Source organism: Glycine max, chromosome 4, assembly GCF_000004515.6.
Source record: "Glycine max cultivar Williams 82 chromosome 4, Glycine_max_v4.0, whole genome shotgun sequence".
In the NCBI taxonomy this organism is placed as follows: Eukaryota; Viridiplantae; Streptophyta; class Magnoliopsida; order Fabales; family Fabaceae; genus Glycine; species Glycine max.
In genome coordinates, this window is record NC_016091.4 from 38,984,794 (window position 1) to 39,004,445 (window position 19,652).

At 32.0% G+C, this 19,652-nt stretch overlaps 2 protein-coding genes and 1 pseudogene across 2 annotated transcripts; all 3 read left to right on the forward strand.

The window, feature by feature from the left end:
- The first annotated feature begins 8,661 nt into the window (after window positions 1–8,661).
- LOC121174702 (uncharacterized) lies at window positions 8,662–10,615 on the forward strand (annotated as a pseudogene).
- Window positions 10,616–12,779: 2,164 nt separating this feature from the next.
- On the forward strand, window positions 12,780–13,550 carry LOC106798577 (uncharacterized). Its single transcript, XM_041014660.1, has 2 exons — window positions 12,780–12,857; window positions 13,014–13,550. Exons 1-2 carry the CDS (start codon window positions 12,780–12,782, stop codon window positions 13,548–13,550), a joined length of 615 nt encoding a protein of 204 aa, XP_040870594.1.
- Window positions 13,551–13,656: 106 nt separating this feature from the next.
- LOC100790568 (uncharacterized) lies at window positions 13,657–15,076 on the forward strand. The gene is made up of 2 exons (XM_041014607.1): window positions 13,657–14,539; window positions 14,620–15,076. Exons 1-2 carry the CDS (start codon window positions 13,657–13,659, stop codon window positions 15,051–15,053), a joined length of 1,317 nt encoding a protein of 438 aa, XP_040870541.1. The 3' UTR covers window positions 15,054–15,076.
- Window positions 15,077–19,652: the final 4,576 nt, after the last annotated feature.

A 19,652-nucleotide genomic window follows, 5' to 3' on the forward strand; every position in this document is an offset into this window, starting at 1 on the left:
AAATACACTAGAATGGGCATTTTTTGTATATATCTTAACATTTTGTTAAGTTTATCAGTGCTTCTAACAAATTTGGATAAAGTCTCTTTTAGAAATTCAATATCTTGATGAAGTGTAACAACATCTTGAGGTTGCTTTTGAAGAGCCTTATATTGTTCAAGTTTATAATTTGAGAATTTTAGGTTTTTCTTATATCCTTCACATTCAACCCATAAGTTATGTTTATTTGCTTCCAAGTTTTCATAATTCTTATGGACTTGTGAGCATTCTTTCAATAGATTACATCTTTCCTCATTTATGTGATCATGAAGTTTGTTGAGTGTCGTATTTGTAAGCCTTTTAGTTGATTTTACAACTTCTAAAGGTCTTCAATTAGACAAGATCTTTCTTTACAAATTTCCTTATTCTCAAGGTGAAGCTTTGTTGTCTTTAACTTTAGACTTTCAAAGTCATCACATGATTGAGTAGAAATTTCTTAAGAATTATCTATCTTTTCTTCATGTTTTCCTTGAAGTTATTTATAATCTTTTGAAAGACTTTTGAAATCCTCTCAAATTTTGAAAAGATTTGGACAAAATGGATGATTTGGAGAGAAGTTCACGATATGATAATTGAAGAGTTTCAAGGTTGTTTATATTTACCTCTTCATCTGATTCTGAATTTGATCCTTCTGATGCAGTGTCTGCCATCAGATAGAGGTTGTCTTCTTCTTTCTCTTATGTTTCTTCATCAGATGATGTATCATCTAGCTCTTCCCATGTGTTCATCAATACTTTCTTGTCTTTTAGTTTGAAGTACTTCTTCTTATGAGTATATTTATCAAGATCTGGACATTCTGACTTGAAATGCCTTGGTTTCTTGCACTCATAGCATATGATGGAGCTTTTCTCCTTATCCTTTCTTTCTCTATGAGGTTTCTTGGATCCTTTCTAGTTTGATTCATTCCTTTTCTTCCACATGTTCCTTTTCTTCCTTGAGATGAAAGCTAATTGATCATCTTCATCCGAGCCTTCATCATTAGACTCATCATCAGAAGGTGTACCAATGTTGATAGCTTTGGATGAGCTTCTAGACGAAGATCTGGATGAAGATTCCTTTCATATTGAAGATGCTTTGGCTTTCTGTATTGTTAGAGCCAAGGATTTACCCTTTTTGAATCTTTCATCTTGTTGAAGTTCCTGCTCCTGAATCTTTAAGGTTCCAATCAGTTCTTCAATGGACATGGAGTCCAGATTCTTCATAGTTTTTAAGGGTATCACTTGTGGTCTCCACTTTCTGGATAAACTTCTTAGAATTTTGTCAATGTTATCATAGTTAACAAAAATTCTGTTAAGACAACATAATTCAATTAAAATAGTCTGGAAGCGTCCAAATATGGCTTGTATATCTTCACCATCTTCCATAGTGAAGAGTTCATACTTATATGTCAACAAGTTGAGCTTGTTGCATTTTACTTGTGGTGATCCTTCATATGTCAAAGCTAATTTGTCCCATTTTTGTTTAGCACTTCTGTAGCTGTGGACCTTTGTATATTCTTCTTCAGAGAGGGCGCACAACAAAGTGTTTCAAGCTTTAGAGTTCAGCAAAAACCTTTGTCTTTGAGCATCTGTCCAAGAGGTTCTGGGAATTTCATTTAGTTGATCATCTAGTGGTATGTAGTTGCCATGTTCTATGACGTCCCAAAGATCTATATGAATGGACTCAAAATGAGCCATCATACATTCCTTCTAGTTGTCGTATTCGATGCCTTTGAATAGAGGTGGCTTGTTTATGGAGTATCCTTCTTCCATATCTATTTGACTTTAGGATCTTTCCTCTGTATTTATAAGAATACTCAACTCGAGAGGCCGAGCTCTGATGTTAACTAAAATACAATAAATCACACTAGAAAGGGGGGGGGGGGGGGCTGAATAGTATGTTAGTCAAAATATAAAATCTTTTTGAAATGGAAAGTGTTTATAAAAAAACAAGTTTATAAAACCCTCGTCCAATGACTAAAAGTGGACTATCGTTCAATGATGTAAAAAGCTTATTTTTTTAATAAAAATCGTGTGTGTAGAATGTATCAATAATGAACTTTGAAATACTTTGATAAGCTAAAGAAAAGCAGTAAAAATACTTCGTTTTATACTGGTTCACTCAACCTGAGCTATGTCTGGCTCTCCTTTACCAACCAGTAAAAAGTTCCACTAATCAAACTTGATTACATCAAGTATTCTTTTTTGTCAGTTCTGGCTTACAAATATTCTCAAGGCCACTGTAACACCCTATTTTTTGTAAAATAAAAAAAGAGTTTTATTTAAAAGTCAATAGAGTTTTTAGAAATTAAATAAATGAGAAAAAATGGTTTTTGTTAATTAAAATAAGGGTTTCATAGTATTAGAAAATAAATAGAGTAAAATGCTATTTTAGAAAATAAATGGATGTTTTGATTGGTTATTTATTTAATGAAATATTAAAATAAAGTTCCTTTATATAAAATAATAAAATAAATAAAAATAGAGTAAATAATAGGCTCGGAGTACCCTAGCTATAAATAGAAACATGTTAGGTCAGTTTTCACATTTACAATGTTTCTATGCTTTCTCTTCTTCTCAAATTCGTTCTTCTTTATTCCTCTCCCAAAACCCTCTCTTTTTCCCGCACACACCAAACCTGTCTCAGTAAAACTATGATCCTAGATGCGTTAACCGTTGGATCATTCTGTAATATGGACACCACCTTCGAAACTCAATTTCTCACATTCCCACTATTGGGATTTTCAACATAGTGCCTGTAGAGAAAGAAATTCCTCTTGCACGGAGATAGTCAAATTGAGGCTCCAATCCCTTCTTCTTCTCTCTAACGCTTGGAAACCCTAGCAGAGCAACTAGAAAAAAAACTTGAGGAATCTTAAGAAACCCTAGCTCTCAAATTGGAGTTAATTTTGGAGTGTTTTATGAGTTTTAATTTTGCATGTACAATGATAACTACGAATTGTTCATGTTTGATGGTCAATTGATGTCGTGATGCGAATTGGATGGTTTAATTGATTGTTTGTCTTCGAATGTTAGAAACCTAGAAATTTAGGAATTTTTTATTGATGTGTGTGAGGTGTATATATGAATACTGTGTGATGTGTATATGATTCATGAGGTGTGATAACATGTTGCTTTGGGATTATAACATTGTGATTGAGATTAGGTGTATGTGATAAGTTGAGTATGTGTTAAATTGTGAGATTGCAAGTGTATTGAGATGTTGTGTGCATTGAGTTGTGAGTTATGAACCATACAATCACACGACTGTAAGACCCTTTAAAGGCGACGAGTTAATGCATGACGAGTATTGTGATGGCGTCCACTGTGGGAACCTAACGAGTTGAATCACTTTGAGGCACGATGAGTTAAAATTATTTTTAGAACAATTGAGGAGTCGTGTATTTTGTATAGTTCATAGATAGAGTTTCCATGCTAAAATGTTTATAGGTTGGACCTGAATTAGGAGGGAGAGGCCCTAACAGACTCTTCGGAGTCTAGGCCTTGGGGATAAATACACCCGGTTTGAGTGCTCCTTTAAGCTTGTGCCGATTCCACATGGTTGGAGCATTCTCGCAAAACAGCGTGACCCTGATTGGTCTTCCTATGATTTTACCTACTGAGAGTGACCTGACTTACGAATGTGTGGTCTGTCTTGTCATGTATCCTAGGCGTCTGATGAGGTTTTTCACTAACATGATACCAATTTGCATATAGAATTGAGTCTTAGTGTATTTGTTGCATAATGTTTGTGTAATGATCATTGTGACTTTCTACGTGATGGTGGGTAATGAATTGTGTGAGTGTGAGATGTTGTGTTGTACTTGAGCTTTGTTGTTTTGAACATGTGATTAATGTAAATGTGTGAAATGTTATTTTTTGATTAAATCCTTGGGACAAGTGATTTTACGCAGTGAATGGTAAAATGATGCGAATTATGCTAAGTTGAGCTTGTTATACTTATACTATATATGTGTGTCTTCATTTATCTCTACCTTTTTAGGAATGTGATAACTCACTCCTCATGTGTTGTTTGTAATTGAATCTTGTGATGATCTCGAACCTTGTGTTCATGGGAGCATATGGCTAGGTGGATTGCTTTAAGGAATCTCATGTTGGATGGCGTCGGGACACAATGCTCTGATAGGATGTCATATTGGAGCATAGGTTTCTATATTATTTGCATAATATTCTGAACATGTTACTTTATGTTATTCTGCTACTTAACTTGTTTTCCTTTTGTAGAAAAAAATTTGACGGCCTTGTTTTGGGTCGAAGATGTTTTTATACCCTTATTTGATAAGTTTTTAATTTGATGATTAACGTGGATGTGAACCTTTTACCCACGTGAACTCTTTTATGCTTAGAAAATAATTTTAGTTCCTCAAACCTGTTGGTAAATGGTTAATACAAAACAGTTGCTTCTAGTCATCAAACATGTTGACTTACATGTAACAAAATGGTTAATACAATTTTATATCTTTGTTTTTCTCAAAACCTTAAGAGCAGTATGGATCGTCCAGTGATGGATGATCCAGTGTCTAACAAAGAGAAAGGTGTCTTGTTACCATTGTTAATATTTACTTGTCATGTGATAGTAGCAAAAAAAGAAGGAAATGGGAGGAGTTGAAGATGAGGAAGGCTAGTAGTAATATTGATCCTTGGTGCATTAAGGGGGATTTTAACTCGATAAGAAGAGATTGTGAAAGGCAAAGGGAAGGAAGAAATGATGCAAGGGTGGGTGACTCTATACTTTTTTACTAATTCATTTTGGATATAGGGTTGGAGGATGTGCCAAGAGAAGACAATTGTGGATTCACTTGGTTTTGACCAAATGGAAAATCTGAAAGCCATGTCGATAGAATTCTTGTATCCAAAGGGTAGTGTGGTGTTTGGTTGGGCTGCAATAAATTAATATTGGATAGAAGTATCTCAGATCATTGTCATATAATGATTAGAGAGTCCAATATTGATTGGGGCCTGAAGACTTTTAAAACACTTGATTGTTGGTTCTTTGATAAAGAATTTTTTAATTTTGTGAGCTCAACATGGCAACAAATGGAAATTCAAGGATGAGGGGCATATGTCTTGAAGGAAAAATTGAAGGAACTAAAAAGTAGGCTTAAAGAATGGAATATCCCTCATTTTGGGAATGTTCATGACTCACATAAAAGGATAGTGAAATCCATGAATGATCTAGACAAGAAGGAAGAAGCCATGGACTTAACAAAAAATGAGCTAGCATTGAGAATAAGATTGCAAGAAGATTTTTGGAGAGGAAAAAGGAATCCATCCTAAGGAAAAATTCAAGGGCTAAGTGGATGAAGGATGGGGATAGCAATGCAAAACTCTTTCATATCTCAATCAATTAGAGAAGGAGAAAGAATCTTCTAAAAGGGTTGTGCATTAATGAGAGATGGAAAGAGGAGCCACGGAAGGTAAAGGACGAGGTAAAAAAAATTCCAATTGAGTTGTGATGAGGTGGAATGAGATAAACCAACATTGGATGGCATTAATTTTACACAACTAACATTAGAGAAATATGGTGGGTTGATTAAGCACTTTGATAAAAAAGGAGATAAAAAAAGCAATTTGGGAGTGTGAGAGCTCTAAAGTTCGGGACTGGACGGTTCATTAGGGCTTTTGGGGAAACAATGAAGGATGATATCAAGAGGTTTCTGGTGGAGTTTCACTTAATAGGAAGTTTTTAAAAGATGAAATTCTACTTTCATTACCTTGATACCTAAGGTTGAGGACCCATAAGGGCTAGGGGATTACTGGTCTATATCCCTTGTAGGGTGCATGTATACAATAGTGGCAAAACTCCTAGTACGGAGATTGAAGAATGTGTTTCCTAGATTGATTGATGAGAAGCAAAGTGCCTTCTTGGGAGGGTGGAATATTCTTCATAGTGTCTTGGTGGCCAATGAGGCGGTGGAGGAAGCGAAGAGAAGGAAGAAGTGTTTAATCTTTGAGTGTTGTTGAATCATTGTATTCATTCAAACTTTTGTTTGTGAAAGTCTGAAGTAATTTAATTTTAAATAATACTTGGGTGATCTTAGATTCAGGGGGAATCTAAGACGGTGTCAGGAGTGACATAGAGAATACTTGTATAGCGAGAAGTGACAAGATAAAATATTTGTGTAAAGGAGAACTGGATACATAGCTTTGTTTGAGGAGAACTAGACAGAGAGCTTGAGCACCCCCCACCCCCCATAAGTACTTTTCTTGTATATAGATATATATTTTTAAGTTAATTAGTGTAAAATTAATTATCTATTTTATTATTTTAATAATAATAATGATTAAGGTTAGTTACTATAAAATTATAGTTTTTGTTATTATTATTGTAATTATTAAGGTAATAATTAGAATAAAATTATGTAAAACTAATTGTGTGTTTGTTGTTTTTATGATAACAGTTAAGGTTATTATCCTTTAAAATAAAAATTACTTTCAAGTTTGTGCAAAAATAGTAAATATTTTTTTTGAAAGTTATTACTTATTAAAAGTTACACATTTAAACCATTACAAAGAAAAAAATTTAGCCCCCATTAATAGATTTTTCGATTTGTCCCTACCATTAAGGCTATTACATGAGAATATTGTTGTTGTAGAACACCATATATAAATAGAAGTGAATTGTATGCCTCACAGCGGACGATTACTTGAGCTAAGAATACTTTATCCTCTCTCTTTGGTGTTCCCTGACATAAGCAATTTTTTTACCCGATAATTTAAAAAGAATTATATTATTTTGTTCTTTTTTCATTTTCCTTTCTAAACTAATCGCAACATTATTGTTTATTAACACGTGAAATAAAAGTGAGAAAATCAAATTTTTATCCCATCCAACATGATTTATCCTCCTTGGTAGTCGTAAATTAAAGCAGGTGAACCATACATACATATTATATATATATATATATATATATATATATATATATATATATATATATATATATATATATATATATATATATATATATCCCGACCACAAGCACCACACCACCCAAATCATCATCTCCCTACAAATTCCAAAAGCGAGTTATCTCTACGAACTCTCACTTCTCCTTCGTACGTTTTTTTTTTTTTAACTTATTCACGTTATTATATTACCTTTGCTGCAAGTGACTTGGGTCTTTGGAGCCAAATACCCACCGCCTAATAGATGAGATGGATGTGCACTAGAATCACAAGCTCGATGGATGTCATGGTCATAGGTTACTTATTTGAGAAGTCAGGAAGCATTTTATTTATTTATTATGACATTAAAAGCATAAAGCTTTTATTTTTAAACAAGGTATCCTCATAATTGGAACAATCTTTTCTCCCCATGTGTTATTCTATTTGCATAGTTAAAAATTAAACCCTTGTCACTATGTTTAAAATACCCAAACTATTAGCCACTTGTGCCTCATCTAAAGTGTTAAAGTTGTTATTTTATTAATTGGTTTAATTTCTTTTCTTTTATTTTCAATTAAACCACATAACCAAAATTAATTATTTATTCCCTTTCCTACTGTTATTCAAGCAAACAGTACATATTTTCGTTTTAAATTATTACATTTTTTCTATTTATTATTTTCTCTATTTATTTAATGCATGTACCCTTTTTGCATTTTAACCTAATATTACATGTTGATCTAGTTTTTAAAGATTTTTTTAATAAGAATTTGATTTAAATGTATGATAGTATGATTTTTCTATATATTAATTTAATTATAGATTATTGCATAAGATAAGAGTATTATTTTATATTAGTTAGTAGTATAAAAGTATTTGCATTAATAGTACAAAAAAAATTTAATTTTTAAGTAATTATATTTCAGAAACTACTGTACAAATAGTATAATGTGAAACAAAAATTGCGTGAATGATGTATGTTATAAAAAAATTACATATACGCGCGATTCTATGAATTAATTATATTTTTATTTTTAATAAAATATATAATTTATATTTATTTTTAAAAATAAAAATAAGTAATATATATATATATATATATATATATATATATATATATATATATATATATATATATATATATATATATATATATATATATGACTTATCTTTTAGCTAGGGTAAAAAGATATAATATATCTATGACTTTCTTTTTTATTTTAAAAATATAATAGGTTGTATAATAATTTAGATGAGTTATTATTTTTAATAAATAAAAATAAATGAGTCATATACTACATTATATGACCTATTTTTTGTGTGTGTTAATAATGTATAACCTACGCACATATGTTACACCAAAACACATATATAATCACATATAGAGGGAAAGTATGCTAAGAGCAACCCTTGAATTAAGGTTAAAAATAATAGAAAGTTGAGATTAAAACCTAAAAGTACCTGATGTGTTTGTTCTCTTTGTTACAATTTCCTCACTTTTAGCACTCGCAAGAGGCCTACATATACTAATTCCTCTACTTCTATATGGTGGAGAGATATGTGTAGATGGAGCTTGCAAATTGTGTGCCACCATTGTGGTTCTCTCAATGCATTTCAAAAAAATGTTTGAAATGAGAAGTTTGTTTTTTGCATGATGTATAGATTAAGAATGATAGCTTGAAACACACCTTTTTTCCTCGCATATACTAAGTAGCCCTTAATTAATGTGTGACTGAAATGGAAAAGAGGCGTGATGTTATATGGGCCCGTTTGGATGTGGCCCAAAAGATCTTTTATTATCTTATCTACTGAAAAAAGATCTTTTTTATTTTTTAAGAGTGTTTGATTATTATTTTTTTTTAGCTTTTACAAAAGCAAAAGCTCTCAGCAGATCTTCCTTTTAAGCTTAGATTCCCAGCTTCTCAAATCTCCTTTTCGGGAATCTGATCCCAAAATAAGGCTTGGACAATAATGTCCTCAAGAAAATTTCAAAATGACAAGCATACCATCCTCATTTTCTGAACCCTAAAATTTTCTCTCGTTCCTCACAACTTGTCGTGTTGTACCTTCCTCGGAATTTTTCTCCCATGCTTCCAATCTCCTTTGTCATCTCTTCCGATCATCCTTGGTCATCTCTTCCGATCATCCTTCGTCATTTTTTCTTCTTCCTTTGTTAGTATCACAGGTTAACCAATTCTTCATTAATTTCTTTTTCTTCTCAATATTGTTATGGATTAGGGTTATGCTTTTGTTTGTTTCATTAAGCTTGTGAAATGTCTCTCAATCAAGTTCTTGTGAAAAGAAAGAAAGCAAAATGATGTGATAAAAATATTGAGATTATGTTGAAAGTGTGCATAGAAGAGGTGAATGCTGGAAATAAACCTCACAACCACTTCACTAAGCTTGGTTGGGCAAATATTGCAGAAAAGTTCAATAAGGCAACAAATTTGAGATATGAATATAAACAATTCAGAAATAGGTGAGATTCTTTGAAAAAGGAATGGCAATTATGGGCTAAGCTTATTGGGAAGGACATAGGTCTTGGCTGGGATGGGGAGAAGAAAACCATTACAGCTAGTGATGAATGGTGGGAAGCCAAAATTCAGGTATGTGTTATTAAATGAAAATAGAGTTTTTGAGCATGCCACTTTTTTGTTCTTTTGTTTTTTATGTGTGATTCTTGACTTTGGGGCCAAAATTGCAGTTGCAGACTATTTTTTAGAAGCTTGAATTTTAAATTTTAGTTGATAATTTTAGTACCCTGAGACTGAAACAGTACCCTTTATATACCCTTCAAATCTATTGACATGTTCATCCGTGGAGGAAAGCATTTTTGTTCTTATTTTGCTTCATCTCTGTATATCATCACAACTTCAGAGGCTTGGTTCTAGGATTCAACTTCCAAAGGCTTACTTACTCTAATATATCTCTTATTCAAGTCGTTCTGTGAGTTTTCCTGTTTTAGTCTGAGGCTTTGAGCTTTGTTTGATAGATATGCCAAAGGCAAATTGCAGTTTCTAATTTGTTGAAACTACAAAGATTGAGTTTAGAACTGATAGAAGAGTTACCATGTGTATCAAACTAGCATTAGAATTGGTCATGGGTGTTTGTTTTTTACGTTCTTCGTTCTTATACACTACTAGAAACTAGAACGAAGTGATTGGAATTTCAACTACCATTGTTGGTTTAGAGGGCAGAGGCTCCATTGAGTTAAAAGTAAGAAAGCAATTAAAGGCCTTTGAAGTGAATTCGGATAAATGGTTTCTTCTATATATACCCTTATGTGTGTTCTTCATTCCACAATAGCTCTTACTTGTGGAGCTTTGATGATATTCTACTCCAAAGAGATCTTTGTGCTTGGCCACGGATCCGAGACCACAAGCAAGCTTCAAGGGACAACACCCCATGATCTGCTTCTGATTGACACCTCTGATTCCTTCTCTGGCTTGTTGTTGTTCACAATAGGATGCCTTCTCTTGATGGTTGCTTTTGTTAAGGACATAGACTTTCAGAGTTTCTTTGCCTAAGGGTGTGTGATGCTTCACATTTCCATTGCAGTGTGGAGATTCTTCTTTGAGAGGAAGCTTGGGGATCTTGCACATGAGTGGCCTAGGCATGCTGTTGGGGACATTGCATTGGCCATTTCATGGGTCTTTTTTCTTGTGTACACATGGAGAGAGTAATATGATTAGTTAATTTATTTAATAACTTTGTAAGTTTTTGGTGCTTGTGGTTGTAGAAACAACATGGCCCAAATTGGCCTTGTGAATGCTCAGATTCTTGACATAAATGGAGAACCATTATATGAGTTCTGTTCTTCTTCAAAGAGAGAATGAAAGAGGTTGTTGAGTCAACTTTCTGGTTCTTCGGTGCACAGCTTCATTATTTAGAATCTGTATTGGCAACTTTTCTTGATTGCTTTTCAATTGGGAGCTCAAGTAATTAGTGTAAACTTCATTTTCTACATTGAGTCCTTACAAAAAATTTACAAGTTTTTTACCCTGTTTCTGACTTCAATTGTGAAAGTTCTGAATGTATATTTTTCTTGTTTTGCATCCATAAAAAATTGCCCTTACAAAAAATTTACAAGCTTTTCAATTGTTTATGACTTCAATTGTGAAAGTTCTGAATTGCAAACTTATATATATATCTCCTTGTGGCCACACCTTCTGCAGGATGTGCTCAAGGGAGCTTATGGTTAGTAGGGGGAATTGCCCTCTCTGCAACAATTTCATTTTGGAGATTCTTGACATTTTCTGAGTTTTTTTTTTTCTATTTTCTGTATAACTTCTGGGAAATTGTTGTGTTTACTATTTTTTTAACTTTTTTTCTGATTGATTGTTACTGTTCTTGATTATTATTATTGCTATTTTGGGTTTGTTTCTCCCCTTGTGAGGTGCTGTTCTGAGGTGTGAATAGGAATGCGGATGATCATGTTAATGTTTCTTTCTTGCCATGCATAGAGATGAAGTTTTCGGAGTTAGTTTGTATTTCCCTGGCTCATTATTTTTCTTCTGTATATGATAGAAGTTATGTAATTAGTGTTGCGAAATGGAGATGATGATGAGAATGGATAAGGCATACAATTTCTTTCATGCGAGTCCTTACCAATGATTTATTTTTTCCTTCCTCAAGTTAGGAAGGCATATTTCTGCAATTCAAATGATAGAGCTAGCGATAAAGACAAGTTTCTATGTTCTATAATCTTGCTTTTTTTTTTTTCATGAATGGATTTGAAAATTCTCAGCTTATTAATGTTTCTAACTGGGTGATATAAGTTATATTGCTTATTTTTCTGTATCCCAATTGGGGTTATAAATTTGAATTCCACTCTGAGGTCGCTGTACATGCACTACATTGCCGTGAGTCTGTCACCACTCTTACTGTATCGGCGATATTCCATAAATTAGGAACATAAATATCATCATTTGTACAGCTGCAGGTAATTCAAATGACTAAACCTGCAATTCCAATAAAACTAATTGAGGAAGTTCTAATTCAAATTTAACTTATATTTGTTTATGTAGCATTCATTTAACGAGAATGCATCGTGTGTAAGCAGCAAGACATTGCAATGCTATTTACACCACGGTAAACAATAAAAAGTTGCCTCTTTCTTGGCATCTATATATCATCAGCTGGTGCTATAATCACTGGATCTGACTCCCGAAATGAATGATCCTACTTAATTCTCACAAGATTCTGATGCATGGTTTGATGAGGTATATATATATATATATATATATATATGTTGAGACTACCCTGCTTTTACTTTGCTGCTTTTTTGGTCCAAAATTCAAACCTTGCAAGTTATGTTTGTTATATATATATATATGCTACACTTTGATTTTTAACTTCTGTGACTTAAAAATGCTTGTTTTCCCTTCTAGTTTCTCTCATTAGCCACTCTCCTACTGATGAATGGGATCAAAGGAAGATGTTCTGTGCATTTCTTTGTGGACCCTATAATGTAATATAATACTTATCCTAATAAATATTTAAGAAAAATTATATCTTTCAATTATTGTAGAAAGAATATCTCTTGAAATTATATCCTAATAAATATTTAAGTAAAATTATTTAAGTAAAATTATATCCTAATAAATATTTAAGTAAAATTATTTAAGTAAAATTATATTTGGCAATTCTTTGGTATGTTTTGCAAGAAAATTGTAGTTAAATTTTCATGAGCTTGGAAGTGATGGCCTTGGCAGTGAGCGTATGGTAGGACCTGTTCTATAAATATTCTTGGTTTGTGACAGCTTTAATGTGTTGGGTAGTTGGTAGTCACGTAGCTTTTATGGTATGGCTTTTTGTATATATGGGATTTCGAGTTATAATATTTGAAAGCAATACATGTGCCTTATTGTTAGACAAGGGCATTATATTGAGAATGGTCAGGTTGTTGTTAGGAGGACTTATATTATTCCACAGGTTAACATATGCAGAAATTCATATTGGATTGGGTTTTGCTTAATTTAAATTATATAGGAATGTCAACCTTACCAAATATATTTATAATGAGATTGATTTTTATCTCTTAATTCTTATGCCAAATATATATTATAATTCTTATTTTTTATTTTATAGGAGGATCCTGAAATAGCAAAGTTTAGAGATCAAGGCCTCAAATTCTTACCTGAGATGGAATTCCTTTTTAAGGGTACTATTGCTACTAATTTTGCAGCATATGCACCATCTAAAGATTCAAGACAATATGAAGGATTCAATACAAGAACAAAAGAGACAAATGATAGCATTGATGATAACACTGACATGGAAGTGAATGAGCCTGAGATAGACACGACAACTCAGAACACGTCTTTGGCAAAGGAAAATGGACGGAGGAAGAGAGGAAGAGAGGGTGATAAAAGAACTGGGGTTGCTGCCAAGCTTTCCTCACAATTAGATCGTATTATTCAAACATTTGAATCTAGTGTATCTGCTCCAGACCCAACTAGCATTACTGCATGTGTAGCAAAGTTGAAAGATCTACCAGGACTTGAGCATGGGAGTGAATTATTTTACAAAACCACTAAACTTATGAAAAAAAGGGCAAACAGGATCACCTTTGTTGCTTTAGAAGAGCCTGAGCTACAACTTGGATGGATCAAGTCTAAAACTTAAGCACAAATTCCTTAGTTTCTCCTCTATTTGATATCATTGACACTTGCTAGTTTTGCTTGGTTATGAACCTTGGTTGTGTTATGGATCTTAGTTTTTAATTTCAGTTATGTCATGGATCTTTGATTTTAATTTTGGTTATGTTATGGATATTAGTTATGGTTTGGTTCTTGATTTTTTTATTTTCAGTTGTGTTATGATTTTTTTTTCCTTCTACAGGATGTCTTCATCATTATCATCAAATGACTCATCACTATCATCAAATGACTCTTCATCTGACGATGACGATCACATTACGAAGAACAAAGTGTTGATGTTTGTTGTAGCTAATGTTACCAATTACTTCATGAAATATGTTGTGAAAAATCCATGTAGAAATTCAAGCATGACAGGCCATTGTTGGGTATCTGAAATTCTGAATGGTCATCTAATACGTTGTTATCAGATGTTTAGAATGAAGAAACTTGTCTTTCTTGAATTATGTGATATCTTGGAAACCAAGTACAACTTAAAGAAAACTCGAAATGTCAGCATTTATGAGCAAGTTGGCTTGTTTTTATACATGTTGAGTCAACCAGGTTCTGTTCGTAATTGTGAGGAAAGATTTCAACATTCAGGTGAAACAATATCTAGACATTTCCATAATGTCTTAGAAGCTGTGTGTATGTTTGCAAAGGATATAATTAAGCATGTTGATCCATCATTTAGGGATACTCCTGATGAGATTCTAAAAGATGCTAGATATTGCCCTTACTTTAGGGATTGTATTGGTGCAATAGATGGTACTCATATACGAGTTTGTGTTCCCTATCATCTACAAGGAGTCTATATTGGTCGGAAAGGCTACACTACCACTAATGTCATGGTTGTTTGTGACTTTAGCATGTGTTTCACTTTTGTTTGGGCAGGTTGGGAAGGTTCTGCACATGATACTAAGATATTTATGGAGGCTTTACGTAAGCCTGCATTGCATTTTCCACATCCTTCTCAAGGTACTTAAAATTTATATATTATAAATATATGCATCATTATAATTTTGTGTTCTAACATGCTCTATTGTTTTATTCTTTAGGTAAATATTATCTTGTTGATTCTGGTTACCCTACTTTTATGGGTTTTCTAGGACCGTACAAGAAAACTAGGTATCATCTCCCGCAATTTAGAATTAGGCCTAGAATCAGGGGAAGAGCTGAAGTTTTTAATTATTATCATTCCAGTCTTCGAAGTACAATTGAACGTGCATTTGGTTTATGTAAAGAAAGATGGAAGATATTGGGTAATATGTCACCTTTTGCTTTGAAGACACAAAACCAAATCATTGTTGTTTGCATGGCTATACATAACTTCATTCAAAGAAATGACAAGAGTGATGGAGAATTTGATTCGCTATATGAAGATAATGAAGATATAGATAGTGATGAGGATGAAAGTGAAGTTGGTCCTAGTACTACAACATGGGAAGAACCGGATGAACGCTCAAAGTACTCTACAAATGAAACGATTTAGAGAGAATCTCTAAAGAATATGTTTCCAACACGTATTTAATTTCTTTATTTTTTAATACTATAAGGTTGCATGTTTATGGTATGGGTATATTTAAACAATTTTATATTAAAAGACATTATTGATCGTATTATTACCAGGTTAATGATATTTTATATTTTGTTATAAATTATAATTACATAGATAATAATTAAATTACAAACTAGAATGTATGTGACAACATTACTAAAACAATAAATTAATTAGATTTTAAATATGAAAAGTAATTATGTAGAAAGGCGTATAATTATATTTTTATGAATTTTATTTTTATAAAAATAATTATTTTTTAATCAAAATTTCTAGAAAATATATAACAATATTTTAAATATAATGATAAAGTTAAAATATTTTTATAAATGAAATAGAAGAAAAAAATAATTTTTATTATTTTTAATAATATTTAATTATTTAAGGCATTTAATAATTATATAATAATGTTTAAGTATTTAATTATTAGTTTTAATAATGTCAAAGCATATAATATCCTTTTTGGTAATTTTAATTGTGCAAAAGATCTTCTACAATTTCATCCAAACATCATATTAATTTAAATAAGTACTTAAGAGTTTATCATCCAAACATCAAATTAACTTATATAAAAGTAACTTTTCAGATAAGAGCTTCTTGGATAAGTTCTTTCTCTATAAGATCTTTTTACAATAGTACTTCCAAACAGGCATAGTATTGGTCTTCTAGATTGAGGAGAACTTTTGTGTAGGAAAAGGGTCTATTGGCAGATTTAGTGTTGTTTTGAGTTTTGTTACTTCGAGTACAATGTGTAAATGGTTGTCAAACCAATGGGTTTGGAAGGAGGATGGTACTTCTATCTTTTTTTCCAGTTAAATTAGACTCCATTGGTTGTCAAGATACGATAAGAATATAATAAGTATTATTGCACATTACATAAAACAACGAAATAACATATGATATGCTCAAATTTAAAAAGTATTATTGTTTCATTAAAATTACTTATAGAAAATTATAAATAAATTAATTTTAACTAAACTATAAATAATTATTTTATTTATGCAATTAATTTTTTTATAATTACAAACAAATTATATAAGGTTTTTAAAATAGTTAAGTATTTTCCTTTGATAAATATTTAATAATAATTATCTATTTTTAATATTTTAATTAATAATTAATTTAAATTTATGTGTCAAAATTATGATTATTATTATATATAAGTTAGGTGTAGCGGTAAGATCGGCGATTTTGTACGGAACAGAATGTTGGGCGGTCAAGAGCCAACATGAGAATAAAGTAGGTGTAGCGGAGATGAGGATGTTGCGGTGGATGTGTGGTAAGACTCGACAGGATAAAATTAGAAACGAAGCTATTAGAGAGAGGGTTGGAGTAGCGCCTATTGTAGAGAAAATGGTGGAACATAGACTTAGGTGGTTTGGGCATGTAGAGAGAAGACCGGTAGACTTTGTAGTGAGGAGAGTAGACCAGATGGAGAGAAGACAAACAATTCGAGGCAGAGGAAGACCCAAAAAGACTATAAGAGAGGTTATTAAAAAGGATCTCGAACTTAATGATTTGGATAGAAGTATGATACTTGATAGAACATTATGGCGGAAGTTGATCCATGTAGCCGACCCCACCTAGTGGGATAAGGCGTTGTTGTTGTTGTTGTTGTTGTATTATATATAAGTTAATATGCTAATTAAAAAATAGTATGTATATTGTATAAATTAACATATTACTGAATAATACAATTATTTACTTTGTCACTATATTTACATATATATGTTATATAAATTAATTTATTATATATATATATATATATATATATATATATATATATATATATAATAAATTTTTATCCTATCCTGTTAATTGTAACTCAGCTCCCCTTCAAGATAAGGAACAAACTAGAATAATAGGATAGGATAAGCGACAAAATAACATTGTCCTATTGGCACAACAAACAACAAATGACAAGATAGGATAATCTTATCCCGTGTTATCCTGGCTACTAAACATGCTCTTAGTGTATACCTTATTGCAATCTTAACTTATGCGACAAGTTTCAAATCTCATCTCATTCCAATATTTTTAAATCTTTTTGCAAGAGTTACATCCCTATTAAAGTTCTTACATTCTCTTGGTGGGTCATATTGGATATTATACAATCTAAAATTAATTTGTGTAAAAGATAGGTATTGACTCAAGTTCAAGGGATTTCTTGTTCGATTTGATAATTTTTTTCACACCTTATTTTGTGAACAATTATCTTACTATTTTCTTGTTTTTTTACCCTTGATTCCCTGTTTTGTGAATAAAAATGTAAAAATATAGTTTAAGAAATAATTAGGTTGTTTTTATTACTCTTTGTGCATATTTGCATATCACATGGGCAATCTAGTCATTAAAAGAAGTTTTTGAATTATGATAAATCCCATTTTGGTCTTAGTTTTCATAGGGTTTGTAACACCCCTTTTTTCGTTAAATAAATTTAAAAAGATTTTTTTATTTAAAAATAAATAGTTTTAAAAATGATGAGGTTTTTATAATTTAATAAATAAGGAGAAATAAATTTATTAATTAAAATAATGGTTTAAAGGAAAATAAAAAAGATATTTTATTTATTCATTTGATAGGAAATAAAATAGAGTTCTTGTTTATAAAATAATAAAAAATAAAAAAATAGAATAAATAATAGATTGTGAATACTCTAGTTATAAATAGAGACACGTTAGGTCAGTTTTCAGACTGACGATACGTCTCTACGCTTCCTCTTTCTCAATTTCATTTTCCCTTCTTCCTCTCCCAAAATCCTCTCTTTTTCCCGTATACACCCAAACCTGTCTAAGTAAAATGACGATCCTGGACTCATTAATGTTGGATCATCATGAAATTTGAGCACCAAGTTCGGAACTCATTTTTGAACATTCTCACCGTTGAAATTTGCGAAACAATGTCTGAGGTGAGAGAAATGACCTTCGCATCGTAGCTTTATTTTTCCCGCATACACCCAAACCTATTCCAGTAAAACTATAATCTCAGGCTTGTTAACCGTTGGATCGTCGTGAAATTTAAACACCAGGTTCGAAATTCAAGTTTTCACACCTTCATCATTGGAATCTGTGAAATAATGTCCATAGAGATAGAAACGTCCCTCACACGAAGACATTAAAATGGAGGCTTCAATCCCTTCTCTTTTGCTCTAAAGCTTGGAAACCCTAATTGAGAAACCAGAGGAAAAACTTGAGGAATCTCAGACAACTTCTAGAGATGCTGCTATCACTGTCGGAATACACACGTGAGCCCGCTTAGAGGTAAGAGATGAGTTTATTGCAATTGGGTTAGAATGAACATGTGTAGGGATCCATAGGGAATCAAATTGGGATTTATTTTGGGATATTTATTGAATTATAATTTTTCCTTTATAACTATAAATATGATATTGTTGTATTTGATGGACCAATTGATGTCTTGATGCGAATTGGTTGATAAATTTAAGTGCTCTTGGTGTTTTCGTGTTTTTAACCTAGGATTTTGATTCATTGATTTTGATATGATTGTGTGAAATTGTTTAAGGGGTTTTACTCCCCATGTCGTGAGAAACATTTTTGTATAAATTATTTGTACTTTGGACATGATTCGCTAGATTGACATGATAAATTGTTATATTGAGATTATGAAATTTTGATTAAAATTGTGCCTAAGTGATAAATTGAATATGTGATGAATTGTGAGATAACATGCTACTTTTAGATCATAACATTGTTATTAGGATTGAGTATAAGTGCAAAGTTGAACATGCGTTGATTTGTGACATACACGTAAACATGTGATGGTGAATTATGATGTTGTGATATGTTAAAATTGTTTATTATGAAATTTGGTGGTGAATAAGTGTGTGGTTAACACTTGATGTGGAAATACTTGTGTTGTGAGCTATGAATTATACAATAACATGATTGGTGTTTACCTTGAGAAAGGTGTTTATGTGCAGTGTTAAAAGGAAAGTGTAAGATTCCTAGTTAGGAACCTAAAGTGTTAAATTATAGTGCAATGTGTTAAATGTGTTTAAAACACGAGTGTGAGGTCATGGGTATTTTATAATTCATGAGTAGTGCCTGCGTGCAAAAATTGTTTTAGGGGTTGGACCTGAATCAGGAAGGTGAGGCCTTAACGGATTCTCCAGAGTCTAGGCCTTAGGGGTAAAAACACTCGGTTTGAGTGCTCCTTTAAGCCTATGTTGATCCCATATGGTTGGAGCATTCTTACAAAACAGAGTGACCCTGACTGGTTACCTTATGATTTTACTTAGTGAGAGTGACCTGACAGACCCATTGTGTGATATGTCTTGTTATGTACTCCTAAGCGCCCCAGGGTGGTTTTTCACTAACATGGTACCACATTGCATATAGGCTTGAGTCTTAGTATAATTATTGCATAACACTTGCTAATTGTTTATTATGAAATTGATGGGTGTTATTACGTCTTGACCCGAGTGTGTGATTCATGTGTAATGTGATTGGTGATTGAAAAATGAATTTTTAAATGATAAAGTGGTGAAGTGACATGGATTGTATTAAGTTGAAC